General features: G+C 53.3%; 1 protein-coding gene across 1 annotated transcript; it reads left to right on the plus strand.

Moving 5' to 3' along the window:
- Positions 1 to 4105: 4105 nt before the first annotated feature.
- On the plus strand, positions 4106 to 20284 carry LAMC2 (laminin subunit gamma 2). Its single transcript, XM_079314236.1, has 23 exons — positions 4106 to 4283; positions 8101 to 8289; positions 8615 to 8744; positions 9598 to 9696; positions 10155 to 10291; positions 10732 to 10854; positions 10964 to 11153; positions 11504 to 11616; positions 11714 to 11932; positions 12678 to 12857; positions 13284 to 13517; positions 13727 to 13863; positions 14142 to 14295; positions 14412 to 14617; positions 14884 to 14963; positions 15393 to 15518; positions 16226 to 16370; positions 16583 to 16732; positions 17190 to 17304; positions 17390 to 17589; positions 18113 to 18271; positions 18360 to 18459; positions 18657 to 20284. Exons 1-23 carry the CDS (start codon positions 4205 to 4207, stop codon positions 18905 to 18907), a joined length of 3516 nt encoding a protein of 1171 aa, XP_079170362.1. The 5' UTR covers positions 4106 to 4204; the 3' UTR covers positions 18908 to 20284.
- The last annotated feature ends 2461 nt before the right edge of the window (positions 20285 to 22745 follow it).

Below are 22745 nucleotides of genomic sequence, written 5' to 3' on the forward strand. Positions count from 1 at the left end.
AAGGACAGATTGCAGTGAACTAGGCTGTTCTGCATTCACACTTGTCTTACAGCTACAGATGGATTTCTGTTATTTTTCTCAGCAGAGGAGAGCACACAGGTCTCATTAACTTGAATCAGAGCTAATCCCATCTCAGCTGGTAAATTCTTATTATTTTTACATGTCAGTTTTGCGTGTACTTTCAGCCTCTCATTCTTCAGTTGTTACTAATGAATTTGTTTTCTAAAATACATTTCTTTATTTTCTTGCCAATGTTTTTGTGAAGCAAATCCCAGCTGGTGAAAATCTGGCTGAGGTTTCAGCTGGATTGTGGGGAGCAGGCAGTTGGATGGTGGGACAGCTCTGACCTTGCATGGGCTGTAGGTTCTCATGCAGCCTCTTACCATTTTGAGGTGAAAATGCTTAGATTAGGAAACAAGTCTATGTCCTTTATTTTATCTTCAGGGTTTTTATCTCCAGAGGTTTTTTGTGGGCATTGTGCAAACGTGTCTCAGAGGTGATCTTGAAGGAGGATGAGCCTGGCATTCCTGTGGTTTTCAGAGCATAGTGGGGATGAGGAGGTAAGAGTAGCCTATAGATACTCAGAAATCTGTTACAGGGAGGAGCAGAGCCAGTTCCAAGGGACCATGATAATGGCTTACAGGTTGCCAAACTGTCCCAATATTTTGAAGCCCAAGTGGAGGTGCCCTCCTTGGATGCTCTGCTCAAGGTGGGTGAGGAGGCACCTTGCTGGGCAGAGCCCCAGCCATGCCCTGGTGGCCTTGATTCTCCTTCAGTTCCCTGTGCTGCTTCTCCCTGCCCAGGTTCAAGCTCCACCATCTCTCGTGCTCCTTGGGGAAGCAGGAGGCTGGCAGGGGCCTGGTGAGCAGGGAGGGAGGGCTTGGACAGACCTGAGCTGGGTTCCCTCTCATTTCTGGGGAGAACAAGGTACTGGAACAAGTTAAAAAGTGCTGGGGAAAAAGTCCCTGGAGGAGAGGTCTGTATTGTGATTGTATGGGATCTGAGGAAGTGGAGGAGGTCATACAGCTCCTCTACTCCTCCACAGAGTCACATTGAGCTGGCAGTGTCCTGTGCTCCCCATCCACAGCCATGACATGTTGGACCACATTCTGGTTAGTTACTTTTTCTAGTTGGCTTCTGGCTTTACACCTTCAGTATGTCCCCATCCCAGAAACATCAGAATGCCATGTAAAAGTTACCCCACAGAGGCTGGGCTTGGGGCCAGAGGGGGAATACAGTTGGATGGCAATGCCTTTGTCCTCCATCCCTTAGTGTTCAGACAGGGCACAGGCAAGACCAGACATGACAGCACTTCCTTGCTGTGCCCCTGCTGTGCCCTGCCTCGCTTGCTCACTGCCAGCATGATCCCTGCCTGCCTCTGCCCAGCCTGGCAAAGCTGATCTCTGCTCCAGGTGCCTCTGGCTGCCATCAGGCCTTTTTCCCAGGGCACCCAACTCTCTCTGAGGAGAGGCTGAAGTCCAGGCTCCATTGCTGCTCTGGTGTTTGGTGATACCAGCACATGATGGTCACTGATTTTCCACACTGTGAGGAAATCCCAGAGGATTTCCTCCTGGAGGATGTGGCACATAAGATGGGCCCTTGCAAAAGGAAGCTTGGGGATGTGAGGGTTGACCTAGGCTGCAAGGACTCACAGCATCATCTGATGGTGTTCATCTGGCAAAAGTCACCAAAATGGGTTTTCTCTCTTGCTTGCATTAATAAACCATAACTTCAGAGTTTTTGCACATCCGTCACTTTTCACCAGCAAAATTTGGATTATTATGTTGTTTCAGAAAAATTTAGATTATTATGTTGTTTCAGACTGGTTTAGGAGCAGTTAATTCTGCCACAGCCACATCCTCCAGGACTGATGAACTTGTGGTCTGCCCACAGAAACAGCTTGTTTGGCTCTGTTGTGAATAAACATAAAACTTTTTTTCCCTTGTGTTGCAGATTAAAATAAAGAGGGTTTTTTCAGTGAAATAAAACCGTTCTGTTGCAGTGTCTGGTGAGCACAGCTGTTCTTCATGCCTCCCTTTGCTTACACTTTTGCTTATTCTAAAAGGTAAAACATCTCTGTTAATCCTTTTGGTGTGAGACCTTTTCTAAAGGATGCTGCTGTAGCGTCAGGTTGCAGTGGGACATTTGCTCTGTGGAGGGTGGTGGGCAGCTGCTCATTCCAGATCAGATGTGTTTAGGGAAATCAGGGCCCCAGGAAATGCATTTTTGTTATTTCATGGCATGTGGTTTTCAAAGGTCATCCTGAAGCGTAGTGGTGTGTGACAAGGTGAGAGTAATCAGAGTCAATAGGCAGAGATGACTGAGGAGCTGTCACAGCTTTGTTTGCACAAGTGCAGGAAGAGGTGGGGTGGCAACGGTGAGATAAAAGGGAGAGCATGGAGGAGACAAATAAGGAAAATCTTCCTGATGTGGGGGGCTGGTTTTCTAAGAGAGAAGTCAGCAAGGATGTGGTCTGGGAGCTGCTGTTACAGACCACACTGCTGGGGATGACCTTCCTGAGCAGAGGGGTGTCAGCAGGTAGGAAGGACACAGCAGAGGTGTTGTGGGCAAGTGATGTACTTGAGAGCAGAAGGGGTTCTGTCTCCTTAAAGGTGTGAGTAGATCCTAAGAACTACTGTATTAAGTGAGATAAACAATTTTATCTCACTTTAAAAACTAGTAATGAAAGCCAGATTAAACCACCTTAGATGCCCAAACCCACCATGCCACTATGGCATTTGGGAAGCTGTGTTCCTTGTTGTGAGCAAGTGAAATGAAAAGGAAACTTCCTGTTTATAGAAGTGAGTTGGCTCAGTCAGCTGAGGCAGGTACAGTTGGCAAAGGGAGGTGCAGAATTTGGTGAGTTTGGGCTGGCTGCACCCATGAGATCACCAGGAGCCTCGGAGGAAAGCCCTGTGAGTCAGCTCCAGGTGTCTGGAGTGTCTGGAGGCTGTTGGGCAGTGAAAGAGGCTCAGACAAGGAACTCAGTGTTAATCACCCTGGTCTGTCAGGCCTGAACTGAGCAGCGTGTCACGCCTTGGATTGAGTTTGAATCCCTAATGCAGGAGGGGGCCTAAAGGGCCTAAAGTGTCTCTGGGGATGAACTTGTTTGGTGTTCTCATTCTATTTAAAGGTGCTCCTGGGTCACTCACAGTCACCTGTGGAGTGGTCCAGGCATTGGGCAGGGGAGCTGCTGTGATGCTGTGATCCATCCCTCCCTGTACTCCTCTGCTGGGCTGCTTTCACAGGGCAGGTGGGTATGCTTGTGGGTCCTGCTTGTCCTGATACCTGCAGGAGGTGGAGAACCCCTGCCTCCAGATTTCTCTGTTCTCTGGTAGAAGTGGTCATGTCCTCCTGCAAAGCAAAGGCAAGGAGTGAGGTGGAACTGGCCTTCATGTCTTGTGTGGTTTGTCAGCTACCCTTGAGAACAAAGTGCTAATGGATGTGGGGCTGTGGAGCCTGGCATCCTCCTGGCTCTGTCAGCAGCCTCAGACAAGTGTTCTTGCCCTCTGCCTCCACTCCTCATCCTTCTTCTAGCACTAAAGTGATGTAGTAGGTGAGGCCAAGGGCCCATCTAAGCTCATTTTCCATCTCAGGAAAAAAGCTCACAGATACATGTGATGATTTCCACCTCCACCTCATTTCTAGGTCCGGGGATTTCCTGAACCTGATGATTATCTAGTAAATCCCAACTGTTCTGCTTTCTGGGCATTTGTTCAAGCTGGCCTTGGGTCTCCTTTCTAGTCACCTGGAATGAGTCCTGCTCATGCAGGTTGGTTGTTCTGCGAGCAGGCAGCCCCTACCCACCCTCCGCAGGCTTCCTGTGAGCTCATCCCGTCTCATTTCGCTCCCTGCAGCCGCCGGCGTGCCCGGACAGCCCGGCGCTCCCGGCCGGCCCCGCCGGGGACATGGACCCGAGCGAGCGGGACGGCAGCGGGGCTTCTTCGGCTTTATGGTTCATTCCTTGTGCTCTGTTTCCCTAAGAGGGTGCTGGCAGGAGTTCCTCGGGTGCTGTGCCCGTCAGTGCCTCTCTCTCGATGGGGCAGGCGCCTGTCTGCGCTCCCTGGGCTGGGCTCCTGCTGTGAGTCAGCCCGCGGCACAGCGCTCTTCCTGCTGGGAGTGACTCAGGTGGAGCAGCCGATAAAACACGCACAAAAAAAGGCAGCAGGCAGCCGGTGCGAGCCCTGCGGGACGGGCACCAGCAATGGCCGAGCGCTGGCTGCTGCGCCTCGCCTGCCTCGCGTCCCTGCTGCCCGCAGCGCCGGGCGCCAGCGCCGGGCCAGGTGAGCTCCGGGCGGGGCTGCTTCTGATCTCATCCTGCTCTGATCCTGCTCTGATCCTGCTCCTGCTCTTCTCCTGCTCCTTCTCCTGCTCCTATCCCTCTGGCACAGCCGCTCGCAGCTCCTCTCCCCATCACTGGGAACTGGCTTGCTTGCACGGCATCCCGCTAGGGCACTCTTCCTCTCCTGCCTTTGGGGTCGATACTGGATCTGTAAGTGCTTCTTAGTTTTCCTCCGAGGTTAAATATCCCATGAGAAGTTGGTCTTCGTTTGTCACTGGCATTCCCTTTCAATAACTTATTTACATGCAATTACCTTATTGCTGTAGGTAGAGCTTTGCTCCCAGGGTGGGATGTGGTGTGAGCACAAGCATCGCCCAGGCAGTGGCTGATGTGCCCGTCACTCCTGGAACCAAAACCTTCCCTGAGCCTGAGAAGAGCTGGAAGCATCCAGGGTCCAGCTTGCTCTAATAACTTGGCACCATTTGGATTTTGTGCGAGTCTGTGGGGCTCACAAAGTGCCACAGCCCTGCTGTATCCTGTGGGAGACAGGAGTCTTCTTTCCACAGCTTTAAAAATCCAGCAGATCCCCATGCACACAAAAATCTCTTGTAATGGAGAGTGTCATGGAGAGAGACTTAAACATGTTCAGCCCAGTGGTAATTCAGTTACCTGAATTTCAGTTCCATTGGCCTATAGTCTGGAGATGGGTATGTTTGGCCAAAATCAGGTTTTTGCATGTATGTGTAAATACTGAGTAATTTAATTTTTTTCGGTCTCCAGTACTGATGTTCTGAAATAAGCTTGCTGGGCTTGATGTTGAATTTTATCAGTTTTAAGTTTGTAATGGGAAATAAGTGCTGAATAAGTGTTTTGGTTTTGGGTATTTTAAAAAAAGGAAGAAAATATCTGCTTTGCTTTACATGCTGCTTGGATTAATTATTACATCAGCCTTAATTACTTGCAAATTTTAAAATACAGATTCTTCCTGTGCACCTTTCTGGCAGCGTGTAGGAAGCTGCTGCTTTCCCAGGGACTCTTGAACCTGTTTCTGTACGTGTGTAAAGCTGATGGTTGATCATGGCTGTGTTTCTATGCTGCAGCAGAGTGGGTTTGGTGGTGTAACTTAGAACACTGATAGAGGCCTGGAAGCCCCAGGCAGGTCTTCCTGCAATGAGAAACTGTGAAGCTGGGCAATGGGGGCACCCAGCCTTGGAGCAGCAGATGGGACAGCCTGGAGGGTCACTGTCCCAAGAGCAGGGAGCACAGAGCAGGGAATGGCTTGTATTGCCATGGAGCCTTCACTGCATGCAAAGCTCTGTTGTTTTCCTAATGGAATCTTTGCAGGTTGGGTCATGTGTACAGGGCTGTTGGATCCTCACAGACCCATTGTCTGGTTTTGTGAGTTTAAGAAGACAGTTTAAGAAGCCTGAAGCTGCCTGTCTTCTTCTCCAAGCCTTTCTGATGTGAGAATTTATCTCAGCACAGCCATCAAGCATTTTTCATGCTTTATTTTGCGGGTGGGAGCTAGGGGAATGACATACTGCTGGATGTGTGCCATGGATCTCCTGCATCCTGACCTATCACTGAAGAAACTCAGTTGACAAAGCTTCTCCTCAATGGAACATGCTCTTTTCCGTGGATGATCTCAGAGCAGAGCCTCAGGGCACCTGGATGCCCAAATGATCCTGTCCTTGGTTGGTCCTCATCCTCCAGCAGCTCCTTCCTGCTCCCTCTCGTTATCAATTCCAGTGCCTTGCTCTTGGTAAGGATTAGCCAGCTGAGCTCCTGGGTTTCTGGGAGATGACCAGGAGCAGACACACCAGTGCAGTGGTGGCACTAACCTGCCACAGCATCTTAGATGGCTTTGACTCAGTGAGACAGGAATTCGTTCCAGGGCTGGAGAACTGGTTCCTGACATGCTGCAGCAGTAGAGCAGCACTCAAAGATTTTCATTCCCTGGGGTTATGGTGCTCATGCCTGTAATTTGGCAACCCAGCAAATCCTCTGGATTGCATAGGCGTGGGGTGATGCATGGGTGGAGCTCATCTCAGAGATCCTCATGGATCCCTTCCAGCTTGAGTTCTCGCTGCAGTGTAGAGGGGTGGGGAGTGGGATCAATCTGAGATCTTTCTACTGGGAAGGTGAGCACAAATACTTTAAAAAGTGTCACACTGCTGCTCACCATTGGTCCTTTGTGTTGTCCATGCCCTTTGGTCACTGGTGATGCTCTCTGAGGCTGGAGTTGATTTCCCAGACCCCGGAGGCAGCAATTCTGTGTCCAAGGGTCAGCCTAGTGTGGCAGAAGATCTCCTGAGCTCGATCCCGATCTCCTGGCAGGCAGATTGCGAGGGAAGAGCTGTGCTTGCCGAAGTTGGAAAAATCTCCCTCGGTGTTTGCCGGCGCATGAGGTCACCCTGCTCTTGGCAGAGGCTGCGCTGAGTGCTCCCTCTGGAATGCGGGTGCGATGGGCGTGAGCGAGGGCGGCGCCCAGGTGCGAGCCGAGCGCTTTGCCTGGCCCCGGGAGTCGCAGATGCAGAGGACGGGACGTTGTACCCTGGGGCTGGTGCCACAGGAGGGCTGGGAACGAGGAGGCTCAGAGTGTATGAGAACAAAGCACTGCCTGCATCCATGCTGCAGGTTTCTGTGTTTGGACTCCCCCACCTCCTGTGCTCCCAGAGGTGACCCGGGCAGGGGCTGGGTGGCTGGGGATGGCCTTTCCTGTCCCCAGCAGTGAGCAGAGCTCCTTAGAGGGAAGTCGAGGCTCCCATGGCAGCATCAGGGTGGTTTGGAGCAGCTCCCCAGCAGGCTCTGTGTCCCTGAGGACCTGGCTTTTCCCTAGGATGTTTCTTTCTCCTGCCTGTCTTTGCCAACCATTCTCTCAGCTGTTCCTGCTCTCCTCAGTGATCCTGAGGAGCATGTTTGGAGTAAAGATCCTCAGGATTAAATGCTCCAGTACTGAGGGATTGCCAAGTAGGTGAGAGGTGGCTCCAAGAAAGCAGCTGGACAAGGCAGTGGAGAGCTGGAGCAGGCACATCTGGTGAGATGCCTGAGTCTGATGTCCAGAGACATCATCTCCCTTGGCTATGGAAGAATGCAGAATCTCATGCCTGTTCTTCCTGCCATCCCTCATGCAGCAGTGTGGGCAGCTGCAGCTTCTCTTCACTATCAGGGAGGGTGGGGTGAGGTGACCTGTTCTATCCCGCCCAAACCTTTTTTGTTAATCTCCCTCTTGGCTGGCACACTTCCGCCAAACTACCTGGATCACAGACCACTCCTCATCACCCTGCTCTGCACACCTGGGTGGGGGGCCTGGTGGAAGCTGGCTGAGCTTTTCCTACTCAAATCACTGCTGGCCAGGTGAAATAAAGGATAACCTCAGGAAACCTCCCTTTTCCCCAAAGTCTCCAGTAAGGTTACCCATGCTTTTCTTAGAACAAGACCGAATAAGCAGAGATGGTTAAAAAAACACCCAAAAACCAACAGTGTCCTGGTTATGTTGCAAGACCTGTGAAAAAATGGAGAACAGCCCTGGCAATACTATTGTGTGGATTGTGGCTGCTTGGCTTGGGTTTGTCCATCCTCAGCAGTGAAATGGGGCATTCCTCCCCAGGGTGGGGATGCAGAGCACGCTGTGGGCACCAGGGGTACTGGGGTGGCTGATGGACACAGACGTGGGGACAAACACAGAGCTGTGGGGAAGCAGGAAGGGGGGGTTTGTGCCACCTTCACCCTGTACCTTGCCCCTCGGAGTGGGATTGCTGCCGGTGCCTTCATCTCTAGGCATCATCTGAGACGTGTCTCTGCTCTTCTCTCCCCAGGCTGTGACTGCAACGGGATGTCCAGGCAGTGCATCTTTGACTGGCAGCTCCTGAGGGAGACGGGCGATGGGTACCGCTGCCTGGGCTGCCGGGGCAACACGGAGGGGCCGCGCTGCGAGCGCTGCAGGGACGGCTTCTTCCGACGGCAGGGGGAGCAGTGCTGCCGGCCCTGCCTCTGCCACCCCTGGGGTACGTGCACAGGGGACAGCAGTGCTGCCTCTGCCACCCCTGGGGTACGTGCGCAGGGGGCAGCAGTGCTGCCTCTGCCACCCCTGGGGTACATGCACAGGGGACAGCAGTGCTGCCTCTGCCACCCCTTAGGTACCTGCACTGCTGCTCCTGGGCTAAGGGGCTTAAGGCACCTGCTGAGCACCTGGGCAGGTCAGGCTCTGAGCCCCTACATACCAGACCACAGTTTTCAAGACCCACCTGCCCTCTGAAATAGTCACAAAGCCACAGAGTGATTTGGGTTGGAAGGTGCCCATGCCAACCTCTCCCTCCTGTCTCTCTGCAGGGTCCCTCAGCCCACAGTGTGACAGTGATGGACGCTGCAGCTGCAAGCCTGGAGTGATGGGGGACAAGTGTGACCGGTGCCACCTGGGCTTCGAGTCCCTGTCAGAGGCAGGGTGCTGGAGGAGTGAGCAGTGAGTGCTGGCCACCACTGGTGGCATGAGGCCAGCAGGAGGGCCAGCTCTAAAGCTCCCCTGGGGCCTGTCTGGCTGAAAACACGTCCTGCAAAGGCAGGGTTGGTTTCATGGCAGCTCATGGACAACCTTAAGCCAACCATGCTAGGAGAGAGTGGGCTTGAGTGAGGCTGGACCTCCATGCCAACCTGCAGAGCTTGGTGCCCTGCAACATCATCAAAATCTGAACTTAGCCACTCTCTGAGGTGATGGTTTCATTTTCCAGATAACACCCAACAAGTGACAGCCATATAAAACAAAACCTGCCCATTGTGGGGCTGCCTGGAAATGTGCATGCAAAAATCAATTCCTTCCTTTTCATGAAGCCCTGTTTAAACACCTTTAGAAATGTTTCTGATCTGACTTCCTCAGCTGTATCCCCTTCTTCCTCACCTCACCTACCATTGTTCCTTTGGGGCTGCTGGCAGCAAAGGGTGTTAGCAAGAGAGGCTGCCTCAGTGCTGCTGCTGGGCCTCCTGCTCGAGCCTCCCCGGGGTGCTGCTGCTTGGTGGAGCTCAGCCAAAATCTATTAAACTCAGCCAAGCTTTATTAAGCACAGTGGAGCTTCACTTTTTGCATGTAGGCGGGTCTGATGCTCTGGGATGCCCTGGGGCAGTAGCAACGGGCACTGACTCAACCTGGCACCCACAGGCTGCAGATTCCAGAAGGAGGTGGCTGTGCAGATCATTTCCCCACTTCTTGCATGGGAATGGTAGCTGGGAGGGTTCCCTGCTGTCCCGTGTAGCAGCAGGAAGCACTGAGCTGCCAGGCCAAGCTGGAAACCCAGGTGGAGGCTGCTGTTGCACCTTTGCAGGAGGCTGCAGTGTGAGTGTGACCCGGCGGGCAGCGTGGGGCACTGTGACTCCGGCCACTGCGTCTGCAAGGACAGCACCACGGGGGAGAGGTGCCACAGGTGAGCGTGGGAGGCTGTGCTGGACATGCCTGGCACGGCCTCCTCCTCTCTGCAGCTGTTCCCTGGCACTTCACCAAGCCTTAGAATGGTTTGGGTTGGAAAGGATGTTCAAGTTCACCTCATTCCACCCCCTGTCACGGGCAGGGACACCTCCCTCTATCCCAGGGTGCTCCATGCCCCATCCAGCCTGGCCTTGGACACTTCCAGGGATGGGGTAGCTACAGTTCTCTGGGCAACCTGGGCCATCCCTCACCACCCTCACAGGACAGTTTCTTCCTGTATCCAGTCCAGCCCTGCCCTCTGTCAGGTTGAAGCCATTGCACAGGCCCATCACACCATCCCAGCCTGGTGATAACCTTGAACCCTGCTGATGGCTGCATTGCATCAGGGGAATGGTTGTGTGGGCCAGTAAAAGGAGAAAACAACTTGAACATTGTCACCTTCTTGTATTTTCCCAGGTGCAAGCGACACTTCTATAACCTGGATGCCAGAAACCCTGCAGGATGCTCGCCCTGCTTCTGCTACGGGCACTCGGACACGTGCACCAGTGCAGACAACTACAGTGTCCACAACATCACCTCTACCTTCCAGCAAGGTAAGCCCAAGCAGCACATCCCTCTGGCTCCTGGGGGTGTTTGCTTTTCCTTCTCTTAATGGGCTGGAGGCACCATGAGGTTCACAGCCCTGCTGGAAGTCAGCCTTGGGCTGTGCTGGTTCCTTGGGTGCTCATCCAACCTGCCTGTGGCTGCAGCAACCTTGCTTTGATGGGATGGATTGGTCATGGGCAGAAATAGGATCCAAGGCTTGAGGGGAGCATAGGATTTCTTCATTATGTCTTTCCTGCCACTTGGAAAGAGGACTCTGTGCCCAGCCATGCTGATTTATGGATGTGTAGGCACAGGGATAACTGTGCTTCCCCCTCAGAGGCTGGGGTAGGAAGCTGGAGAGTTTTGATAAGACACAGCTCAAGAAAGTTGCTGGAATCCTAGGAACACCTTCCCTGTCCACTCTGACTGCTCCTTGTTTGTGCTGCAGGTACTGAGGGCTGGCGGGGTGTCCATGAAAGTGGCTCCCCAGCCCAGCTCCAGTGGTCCCCACGCCACCAGGATGCCTTCATAGCAGCAAGGACATCAGAGCCAATATACTTTGTGGCACCTGGTAGGTGTGGGATCAGCGGTGGGCAGAGTGACCCTTTGCTTGGTCTGATCCCATGAACTGAGCTTTTAGGAGGAAGGAAAGATTTTAAGCTTTGCTTTTCCTTCTGCAGCCAAATTCCTTGGGAACCAGCAGCTGAGCTATGGGCAGGTGCTCTCCTTTGATTACCGCCTGGACCGAGGGGGACGGCAGCCATCTCTGCATGACGTGGTCCTGGAGGGACACGGCCTGAGAGTCACTGCCCCCTTCCTGCCCCAGGGAAAGGTCCTGCCCTGCGGCACCAGCCAGACCTACACCTTCAGGTGAAGTGGGGAGCTGGGGTGTCTGGGGCAGGGGGAATAAGGATGGTTGCAGCTTCAAGGTCCTGGGTTCAGCTGTGGTCCCTTGGGGGTGGCAACTGGCTGCCTGGTTTGGGCTGGATGCATCTGAGGTGCTTCTGTCCTGGATAAGCAGGTTACTTTGTGAGAAGGGCAGCTGAAGATGTTGAGGTTTGGTTGGGTTGGGTTCTCGGCTCTGGATCAGTTGCAGGCATGGAGGTCGTTGCCCAAAGCCTTGAGCTCCCAGGAGGGAGATGGGCAAGGTCTGTTGTGTTTTGTGGAGGAGGCATCTGTTTTTTTAAAACCAGTTCCACTTCTCCCCTCTCCCACGGCAGGCTGGACGAGCACCCAAGCAGCATGTGGAGCCCAAGGCTGAATCGCTTTGAATTCCGCAGGCTGCTGGGAAACCTGACAGCCCTGTGGATCCGAGCCACCTTTGGGGAGTACAGTAAGTGCAGAGAGAGCTTGCAAGGTTGGCTTCTCCCAGCTGTTGGAGACAAGTGTAGCTGCTGTCCCCACGGGTGACAGGCTGTGCTTCCCTGCAGGCACCGGCTACATCGACAACGTCACGCTGGTGTCGGCGCTGCCCGTGCCCGGGCTGCCCGCGCCCTGGGTGGAGCACTGCCAGTGCCCAGCCGCCTACCGGGGCCAGTTCTGCCAGAGCTGCGCCCCTGGCTACCGCAGGGACACCCCTGGCCACGGCCCCTTCAGCACCTGCGTGCCCTGCCACTGCCAGGGGGGAGGGATCTGTGATCCTGACACCGGTAAGAGAAGCCACCACCACGCCGTGCTGGTGGGCTCTGGGGGAATGGCCTGAGAACAGGGCTGTGGGGAGTCACACCATTGACTCCACAGAAATTTCCTCATAGAAGGGGTCATTGGATACTGGAAGGGGCTGCCCAGGGAGTCATCATCCCTGGAGAAGGCCAGGGAAGGACTGGATGTGTCACTCAGTGCTCCAGGCTGGTTGATCTCTGGATCTGGGGATCTGCCACAGGTTGGACTCAATGGTATTGGAGGGCTTTTCCAACCTTAACGATTCTGTGATTCTATGACTCATCTGTGATTCTGTCTGTGATCATGATTCTGTGACTTGGGTCTGAAATGTGGGGACCATCGAAGACAAAACTCCCCCAGTCAGATGCATTTGCAACAAACTGGATGCATGTTGGAAAGAGAAAAAAGCATCTCCTGCTGCCCATATAGTGACATCTCTTCATTTCTGACTTCTTATTTGAAAGTTAAGCACAGCAAAGGTTGGACAGAGCTGGTTTAGTTGAAGAAGTCCTTGCCTGTTGCAGGGGAGTTGGACTATGTGACCTTTAAAGCCCCTTCCAATGCTCACCATTTCATGATTTTATGTGGTGCATGATGTGGGCATGGTGGGGATCTGAAGAGATTTCGTGGAGGTTGCTGGACCTTGTGCTTGTGCTGCTGTGGCTGGAGTGGTGGAGGATGTCCCACTGGGAATGTGAGTCAAGTGCCCTATCCCTTTCCTTGCCCCTCCAGGTGAATGCTACTCAGGAGATGAGAACGTGGGCAATGGTGGCAGCTGTCCCTTTGGCTCCTACCGAGACCCGCGGCAGCCGGGCGGCTGCAGGAGCTGCCCCTGCGGGCCCGGCCAGGGCTGCTCCGTGGGGCCGGGCGGACAGGGCATCATCTGTGGCCACTGCCCTCCTGGAGCTGCTGGTAATGCCCCTCGTGCTTCTGCTCTGTCTTCTTCTGCAGTGCTTGCAGCTGGGAGATCCACACTGCCCTCTCAGCCCAGCTTGCCTGCCACAGGGGTTGGGTAAACACACTTTGTCCTGCTTCAGGAAAAGTTCTCATCTAAGTGCAACATGGATGGAGAAAGGATGGGTAGGAGAGGGAGAGGAACAAAAAATAAGGATAAAAACAAATAGGAAATGACTTGTAGAAGATCAGTTGTGACACCCAGCTTTCGAGAGCGTGTGTGGGGCATTGTGTGTTGGCTATGGTGGTGATGACAGCAGAGCAGCTGTTGTGCCAACCCAGATGGGGCTGAACACTCCCATTTCTGTGGGGCACAAGCAGCGAGTCAGCCTCTGCCTCCTGGGCACAAGCATTAACTTCTGCTCATCTCTCCTTTCCCAAAAGGGGCCAACTGTGAGTACTGTGCTGATGGCTATTTTGGAGATCCAGCAGCTTCCCAGCCTTGCCAGCTGTGCCGCTGCAATGGCAACGTGGAGCCCAACGCCGTGGGCAACTGCGACCGCCGGACCGGCGAGTGCCTCAAGTGCATCTACAACACGGCTGGCTTCTACTGCGACCGCTGCAAGGATGGCTTCTTTGGGAACCCCCTGGCCCCTGACCCCTCTGACAAGTGCAGAGGTGAGACTCAGAGGCTGTCTGAGCTGGGGATGAGTATGAAAACCCGTGGCTGACTATGGAGTGGTTTGATGGGAAGGAGGATGCTGGAAAGTGGGAATGGTGAGCAGGGACCAAAGCACAGGGCTAAATGTGGGAGGAAAGCAGGGAGAGATGTGCTGTGCCTTGAGGCAGGGCCAGGCCCCCTGAAGCTGTGTCACTCTGACCTGCAGCCTGTACCTGCAACTCAGTTGGTGCTGAGCCCCTGAAGTGCAGGAGCGACGGGAGCTGCATCTGCAAACCTGGCTATGAGGGTCCCCGCTGTGAAGAGAGTGAGTGCCCAGCTTGCTATGGCCAGGTGAAAGAGCAGGTGAGCATCTGTGCCAGCCCCAGGGCCACTGAGCAGCAAGGAGTGCAGTGATTTTTTCGCCCTCCTGTCCTCCTCAAGCATCTACTCCTGGTGCAAGCAAAGTGTTAATTCAAACCTTGGCTTTGTACCTGATTCAATTGATCCTTTGTGCCCCATCCTAAAACGAGCCTTCATGTTGGTCTCTGTCCTTGGGCCTGACTGTGGCCCTGGTTGTCGCCCTGGTCTTTCCCCCATGAGTTTGGTGTCCTGCTGGCTGAATACCTGGTCTGTGGTTGCAGGTGGAGAGGTACCTGCAGCAACTGGGGGAGCTGGAGCTGCTCCTGTCAGAGGTGCGAGCTGGCGGTGGGACAGAGAGTCAGGAGCTGGAGGGGAGGATGCTGGTGGCTGAGGAGACACTACAGACCATCCTCAGGGAAGCCCTGAGCCTCCAAGGTACCACTGACCCCTGCTTTTGGGTGGAGCCATTTGGGCTGTATCAGGGAGGGTTTTGCTGCCTGGGCCTTTTTGCAATGAGTTTCTCTTCATCCTTTCTCTTTCCTTCTCACCAGCCTCCAAGAAGTCTCTGGAAGCCCGTGTGGCCAGGATGAAGGGTCAAGGGTCCAGCTCCCAGAGTCACTTGGATGAGATCAAGGCCACAGTGCAGAGACTGAGGTCTCTGGGGAGCCAGTATGAGAGGCAGGTGCAGGAGACCCACCAGCTGCTGGAGAGAGCCAAGCTGGACCTGGATCACAGTGGTGCTGCTCTCCTTCGGGTGGTAAGAGCCTCCCGTGTGACAGGCTCCTAGTTCATCTCAGGGCTGGGGGAAAATCAACAGAGAAAGCAAGGATTTAAAGAATTACAGGTGTTTTGTGAATGTAGGTGTTCTGGTGGTCCTTTCTTCGGAGTTGGGACCTTGAGAGGTGCTGGCAGGGGTCTTTGGGGCAATGGAGGTTTAACATACTGTTGTTGCCTCTTTCACTGCCAAATTGGGTGCAGAGGAGGGAAGAGCACTCATACCTGTCTTCCTTACTCCCTCCTCAGACCATTCCTGTTTCAAGCTTTCCCGGGGGTTCAAATCAGTTCTTGCTGCTGGCCCAGGAGGCTCTGAGACTGGCCAACAGGTGAGTTGCTTCCACTGTTAGTCAAGAGCAAGGGGAAGAGGACTGAGATCCTGCTAGGTGCCCAGAAGGTAGTTTTTGGAAGGTTCTGGTTGACCTCTGCCAGCCCTGGAGGAGGGGAAGATGCAGCTGCTGGGCTGTCTTTGCTGCCCTGTAGCGTTGTCCTCAGCTGTCTTTGAGGATGTAATTTGATGTGATTTAGAAGCATCTTTGGGATCAGAGTTTTGCCCTTGGATGTCCAGTTGGAACAGATCCCCAGTGCTCCTCTATCCTTGGGAGATGCAGGAGGAACAAGCAAAATACAGGTCCGCTTCACAGACATGCTGTGTTTCCAAGGGGTGTGATCCAGCATCAGTGAATGCAACAGTGAAGGAAGCTGGTGGAGAAACCCTGGGTGGGAAGCCTTTTTGACCATCCCCCTGTGTTCTGCAGCCACACCCAAGCAGCCAATGCCATTGACCAAGCTGCCAAGGGGGCCCGGGAGGATGCAGGGCAGGCGCTGGAGCTGCTGCGCGCGGCCGCAGGGGGAGAGGCTGCCCTGGGCTCCCTGCCCCAGAGGTGAGTGCAGTGCCTTGGCCTCAGTGTCCTCTGTGGAGCTGGGAGGGAGAGGGGCATGGCCAAGGATCCATCCTTGCCTCCCCATCTGAGCTGCAGACATGTGCAGTTGGAGGCAGGGAATTGCTGTCTGAGGGGTGGAGATGGAGGGTTGGCAGCTCTGTGGAGCATTTGCTTCCCTCCTCTCAGCCCTCAATGCTCCTGGGGTCCTCTCTGCAGCTGGGCAGAGGGGTTTGTGGACGTGTGAGCAGCTTCTGGGGATCATTTCCACATGTGGCTCAAAATCTGGGCTGGGTTTAGCCTAAGGGTGAATTTAAGCCCATGGTGGCTCCTTTGGCCAGACTTGGCCTCTCCAGAGCCCAGCTTTGCACACCATGGGTGGGATGTAAGCAGCAGCCTTGAAGGAAGTTAAGTTGAACAGAAGAAAACACACAGTGGTAGGGTAGGGATTAGCAGAGTCACCAGGCAGCTGTGAGGGTTCAGCTCTGTGAAACCTCTGATTTTAGAGTGGGAGTAAGGAGCCAGCAGATGCCCTGCTCATTGGAAGGACTGGGATGCAGGGAATGTTTGCAATTGACATTTTATGTGTGATAAATCTGCATGGGGCCTTGGGGAATGTGAAGGAGTCGATGCAGATACTAGTATTACTGCTGGGATGGGAGGCTGGCAGCTTGGCTGGTACCAGACTCCCCAACCTCACATCTGTACAGGTATGAGGAGCTCAAGTCACTGGCTGGAGGCCTGAAGGCTGATGCTGATGGAATGGCCTCCAGGGCAGACAAGGCTTACCAGGGCAGCCTGGTGCTCCTCAGCTCCCTGTCCCGCCTGACAGAGATGGATGTTGGATCCTTTAAGGTGAGGGCTTTGTGCCTGTCCCACCAGAAGATCTCCTTTTGCTCCTCCTGATGCTCTCCCTGCTTATCCCACCACAAGTTCAGCCCTTCCCAGGGCTCCATCCCTATTGGAGAACCACTAGATAGACACCTTCCTACCCTTTTTCCCTTTTGCCCCTGGTTCCTGGTGGGAACTGGGGCCAGGCTGGGGACCCCAGTGTGTCTCTGTTTCAGGAGGAAGCCTCGAGGCTGAAGCAGGACATGGGTGCCCTGCAGGGGCTGGTGGACACGTCCCTGGCTCAGTACCGGGGCCTGCAGAGCAGCGTGGGGCACTGGGAGGAGGAAGCCCAGCAGCTGCTCCAGGGGCAAGAGGGCGAGAGAGCGGTAAGAGGCTGGGTGGTGGGGTCACCCAGCAGGAGCTGCAGCCCTGGGGGGATGCCTTTTGGGGGTACTGGCCCTACCAGTGTCCCTGCCCAGCTGCCCAAAGGCAGCTCTGCCTGCCTGGTGCAGGACTGCACCCTTCCTTGGGGCTGCTCTTCAGTGTGTGCAGGGAGCTGCTGGTGCAGGGTCTCACTGCACATCTCCTCCATGTAAGGCAGGTTGAAGACCTGCTCCTGCAAAGATCAGAGCTGAGATGACTTAGGATATAGCTGGAGCTGGTTGAGGAACACTGGCACAAGCTTCTGATGGCAGATCAGGCTGGGTAGTCTTGATTAAGGGGGAAGAGCAAGCATGATGATGGGTCTCTTCCAACCCAGCTCCGCCCAGGCTGCTCTGGGACTGTGTGACTGTCCCATATTGTGTCCTTCACCCACCCTTTGTGTCTCTTGATACATTGCAGAAGCTGACACAGCTGCTGTCCCGAGCCACCCTTGCCAGGAGCTCAGCCCTGCAAGCCGTGAGTGCTGGCAATGCCACCTTCTACGAGGTGGAGAAGATCCTCAAGAGCCTCAAGGGTAACATCCTAGAAACCCTTCATTCTCCTTTCCATATGGGATCTCACAAAAGTAGTATGGCTTAATTTCCATATGTTGCTTCCAGAGTTCAACCTGCAAGCAGAGGACAAGAGGAGGGAAGCCCAAGATGCCATGAGGAGGCTGCCCATTATCAGCAGCATGGTCACCACTGCCAGGGAGAAGACAGACCAAGCCAAAGGGATCGTGGACAGTGCTGCTTCTGAATCAAAGGCAGGCAGCAGTGTGGTGGAAGTGGTGAAGAAAATCACCACAGGGATCCAAGAGGTGAGGACAGACTCCAGTGCTGTTGCTGTCAGAAAAGAATTTGGAAGGGGAAAAACATGGAGATGGTTAGCAACCTCATGGTGGATCTGAGGGGTTGGTTTTTGAGCTGAAGCTTTTCTACAGTGGGTCCTGCAGATACCAGTTTGGCTGTAGATGATCTCTGCAGGCACATTTCTTCCCTGAGGATCTCTGTAGCTCCCTTTCAGTGACCAAGGGGATTTTTTCACTCCTGCAGCCAGAGTCACTGGCAGGCTTGTGAGGTCCCAAAACTGGTGTTTGTGGGTTCACCTCCCACATGTGTAATTCCCCAGGGATTGGCTGATGTGTGAGGGAGGGATTGAGCCATGGGCATAGAAACAACTCTCTGGAGCAATTGGTGGGAGAACATGAGGACAGCTTGTGATACTTTTGGGTCCCTTGTAGAAGGAACCAGGTTCTACCAGTTCCCTATTCCAGTGTACCCAGGGTGATTTTGGTTGTGCTCTGTTCTCTGACACTGCCTTTTCCTGTACACAACACCTAGGATATTGCCCAGCTGAAGGGGGAAGCCAACAAGACGGCTGATGGTGTCCTTGCCCTGGAGAAGGCAGTGGCCACCCTGCAACTGGAGGCCAAGGAAGTGGAGGACTCATTTGAGAGGAAGCTCTTGGAGGTTGAGGCGGATGCTGCTGTGATAGAGAAGGTGGGCCCCCATCTCCCTTGCCTTGTATCCTTCCCTGGTTGACTTGTGGGCTTGTTTTCACCTTACAGCTGCTGCTTTTCTCCTTCAGACTGCTCAGGAAGCTCAGAGGGTCCATGACAAGGCTGGCCAGGCAGGGGCAGCTGTGCAGACGACGCTGGCTGCCCTGGAAGAGCTGCTGCGTCTCATGAGTAGGTTTTGTGGGGTGTGCATGGAGACCAGATCCCACTGGGGTCTAGGCAGGGCTTCTGGGAGTTTAGTGGGAAGCTAAATTACCTGATGCCTGTGAACAGACTGGGCAGCAGGGTGGAGATGAAGTATCTAGAAAGATCTAGTCCTCAGCCTCCATGCATACTTTCCTATTCTTTGTTTTCCTTCTGTGCAAAAGACCAGCCTGGTGCTGTGGATGAGGATGGCCTGAGGCAGCTGGAGGAGAACTTCAGCAAAGCCAAAAGCAGAAGCAAGCAGCTGAAGGAGGAGATGTTGGAGCTGGAGCAGACAGCTGCCCTGCAGAAGGCCCGGGTGCGCACGCTGGAGAGCAGCATTGATGACATCCTGGCTGATATTAAGAACCTGGAGGATATCCAGAGGAGTTTTCCTCCAGGCTGCTACAACACAAAAGCCATTGAATTGCCGTGAGCCAGCTCTGGAAAGGCTGCAGCACCTGCCAGGCTGAAGGCAGGAGGGCCTCCCCAAATCTGGCAGAACTGGCTGTGCTTGGTTGTGTTAAACTGATCCTAACCCTCAAGATCAGTGTGGCAGATGAAGTTCACAATCTCCCACTGGCCCTGGGAAGTCCCTCATTTTTCAAAGTGCTCCGTCCCTTGCTCATGGGAGGAAGGAGTCTCCTGGTTTGTGAAGGTGCTACTGTCTGAAGAACAGCCCATTCCTGCAATATATCTCTGAGGTGCAGGGTTAGGTGTCAGCCTTGTGAGTTTGCACAGTTTGGACCCTGGAGCTCATAACCGAGAGGTTCTCCATCACCTGTGGATACCCTGTTCTGCTCTGGCACATGCAGAAGGACTGGGGTTTCAGTTCATATTTTTGACACTGCTACCACCAGATCCTCCTCCTGTTCTCCCTGGAGTTTTCGTCACCTTTGGCAGCTCAGGAGCAAGGGAGCAAGCAGCATGAGAGGCTGCTGGGGGAGATGAGTTCTGAGCTGTGGCACTGGTGATGCTTCATGTGGTGTCTCCTTCCAGGCTGGCAGTCTTCCCCTTGTTGGCATGCTGTGTACCTGAGAACCCCAGCCCATGCTATGGCAGTCCCTGTAACCTGATCTCATTTGTTTAAAAATATTGAAGATGTCTTGAATGTGTCTCCACCTCTGGTTTGGTGCTGCCTGTCTTCCCTCTCTCCCTTGTGGTGCTGTATGTTTCTCAGAGGCCACCATCACCACTGAGCTTGCTCTCCACAGGGGTTTCCTGCTGTTCATCTCAGCAGAGCTTGGATGAGTCAAAGACCACAGTGCTCCCTTCACTGCAGCTTTCATGTGGGTTCAGCTGCATTCTGACAATGCCCCCACCTTCCTTCAGATGCCATGCAGGGGAAAAAAAGTTTCAGAGGAAATAAGTGCCACGAGATGCTGGAAGCTGAAGCTCTGCTGAAGCCCCTGCCCTGCGTGGTGGTGAAACAGGAGGTTCCATATGGAGAAGGAGACTGGGGATTCACTCACCCCTCCTTATCTCTCGGGTCTCTGATAAAGCAGAATCTCATAAAGCAGCATCTGTGCTTTTGCTTCATGATATACCAAGTATTATGTCTGCTTTACATTTTTTATTTAAGTGAGATGTATTTTAGCCCCTGGCATGTGTCCCTTCTCCTGCTGTAGACGTAGGGACAGCTATTAGGGACCTGTCTTTCTGTGAGTTGGATTTTTTGAAAGGTAGGAGGTCAATAAATGATGAATACTCTTGGCTAGATCTTGCCTAGCACTTTATTTTTTCAGGCTTCTTCATTTTGGGGGATTTGGCCATGGGCTATCCCAGCAGTACAGGCATTTCCTCTCTTGTTTTGACTCAGTCTTGGGGCTGTTTTAAAATCACACCAATAACATCTCTGTTTTGTTTTGTTTATTACATAATTTAAACATTTTGCTGATAAAGTATTTTTTGTCAATGACTGTTTTTTCATATAGCAACAGAAAAAAAAAAAAAAAGGCTCCAAAACTTTTGACAAAGGTGAAATTGGTGGCATGGCAACTTCAACCCCGCACCCTCCCCCCTTTATTTTCTTTCCCGAAAAGACGTTTGAAGTTCATTTCACTTTCAGCAAATTGACTGTTAAAAAGTGGTGGTTCAAAGACCAAAACCCACAAGCTTCTTCCCACACCTCCCCTGCTCCCTGGAAACCCCATCCTCAGCTCCCCAGCAGTCACGTGGATCATCACAGATGATTATTTTCTTCCCATGCCCATCCAAAGACATTTTTCCAAACCAGTCCCAGAGCTGAAGGCCCCATTACAAACCCCCATCCCTCCCCCATCCTGTGAGTTTTACTGAGTGGATACACAAAGGTAAGAGCAAAAGTAGGACAGAACAAACTCATCACCCCCACTACAGCTAAGCTTCACCATCCCAACCACTTGGATCAGGAGACCATGGCATTCCCACTCCCTTCCATGTACCAGAGGGAAAGAGGGAGGGAGGGAGGGAGGGAGGATCAGAGATGGCTGTCAGACATGACACTTTCTTCCTTTCTCCATCTCCATTGTTTAATTTTCTCTTTTTTTCCTTGGGGAAAACCCTCTGTCTTTGCTCCCACTTCAGAAGTGTCTCTCCCCAGGAGTTCAGTCCCTCTGTGTGTTTTGGAGGCTGATTGCCACCACTTCTGTTTCTATGGCTCAGAGCTAAGAAACACAGGGGACAAGTGGCAAGGAGGGGGGGGAAGGAGGGAGGGAGGCAGGCTGCTGTCTGGGATAACTTGTGTGCTGGGATAGGGAGGGAAGGGAGGCTGACAAACAGAACACATGAGAACAGCAGGTGGAGAGGAGTCCAGCGAGTGGCTGGCACACACTGGGTGTCTCAGGATGAGGTGTCACCACTAAGGGAGCTCAAGTGGGGTGGTGCTGGTGACCAGCTCAGACTGGCTCAAGGCCCCCCTGCAGCAGAGGAGCCACACACTCTCCACCTGCTCTGCTTTGGCATCTCCATATCTCATCCTATGGGATACATACTCAACCACCTGCAGATATCAGAGCTGGCACTGAGGGACTCAGATGCCAAATTTAGAACAGCTCCCAAAAAAATCTTTCCATGCAGAGGGAAAGACTTCTTTTGGCCTTTGGGTGAGTCACATCACTTCTGTCTTTCTGGGAAGGGCTGTGCCCTCTTGAGAAGCTGTCAGCTATTGCTCCTAAAATCCTGTCTGTTGCAAGGTCCCTGTGTCTGTGGGTTTCCTTGTTTGTCCAAAGTGGCTTGGTGTTTCAGGGATGCCAGCAGCACCCTGCAGGTCACCAAATTTAGCATGAAGTCCCACCTTTGGAGCTCGTCTGAGAGCTACTTGTGATGCTTTATGGAGTTTTAAGGGACAAAATAAATGAAATGTCACATTTTTCCTTGAAAGACCCTGGAGGACTCTCAGCCACAGGCAGAAGGACTCTACCCAAAGTGATACAAGGTTACAGCAAGCAAAGGGAGAGGAGAAGGTGAGGGCTAAATCTCCTCATGGATATGACCTTCCTCAGGAGCTGTTCAGGGTGCTTGTGCCATAAGGATGATCATCAGGACAAGGCACTGCTCCAGCAACCCTCCTCTCCACAAAACTTCAATAACTGCTCCAGGTAACCTGTCCTGCTTTTACTGTGAGTATCTCCACTAGGGTCCATCCCCAGCATCAGGGGGCATATCACAGGCAGGAGCAGGAGCCTGGCTTGTCCCAAGGAGTGTGCAAAGTAGCCATGGCTGGTTTGGGAGGGGCAGGTTATCATGCATTTAATGAACTCTTCAAGGAGAGGGAGAGAGTAGGAGTGGCAGGAGAAGATGGATGGAGCAGAAATGGAGAGTAGAGGATGGGGATGGACATGACCAGGTTTGGGGAAAATTCTCATCAGAGGCTTTGGCTCACCCCCTGCTTCTATCTACCCAAATTCTTGGCCCCATAAATGGCAGATCCCTTTTTAGGTGCTGTGAGTCCCCTCTGACACTGGGTAAGAGTAGACCACCACCCCAACTTCACTTGCCTAGGGAGTAGCTTCAGTTCTTGCAGCTAAGGGAAGTTGAGACATGACATTCTCCCCATGATGCTTCAGCAGCAGTGCTTACCAAGGTCTCTGCTCCCTTTTAGAAATGCCCTCTCCATGACTTTCAGAGGCAAGAGGAGGATTTTGTTAGCTGGGTTGTCTCATGGCTGGCCTGGGGAGGCTCCCCTGCTGTGGGGCACCGAGCTGGTTGTATCACAACTGCCCGCTGCCAACCAGGGTTTGGTTGGTCACTGTGTTGAGAGGCCCAAAGGGCTCACACTAAAGCTACTTCATAAA

The sequence above is a fragment of the Erithacus rubecula genome (genome assembly GCF_903797595.1).
Source record: "Erithacus rubecula genome assembly, chromosome: 10".
NCBI classification, from domain to species: domain Eukaryota; kingdom Metazoa; phylum Chordata; class Aves; order Passeriformes; family Muscicapidae; genus Erithacus; species Erithacus rubecula.

Coding starts and splice junctions, on each gene's coding strand:
- LAMC2 (XM_079314236.1), top strand. CDS start 4,205: ATGGCCGAGCGCTGGCTGCTGCGCCTCGCCTGCCTCGCGTCCCTGCTG. Junction 4,284..8,100: donor GGGCGCCAGCGCCGGGCCAG/GTGAGCTCCGGG, acceptor TTCTCTCCCCAG/GCTGTGACTGCAACGGGATG. Junction 9,697..10,154: donor ACGGGGGAGAGGTGCCACAG/GTGAGCGTGGGA, acceptor GTATTTTCCCAG/GTGCAAGCGACACTTCTATA.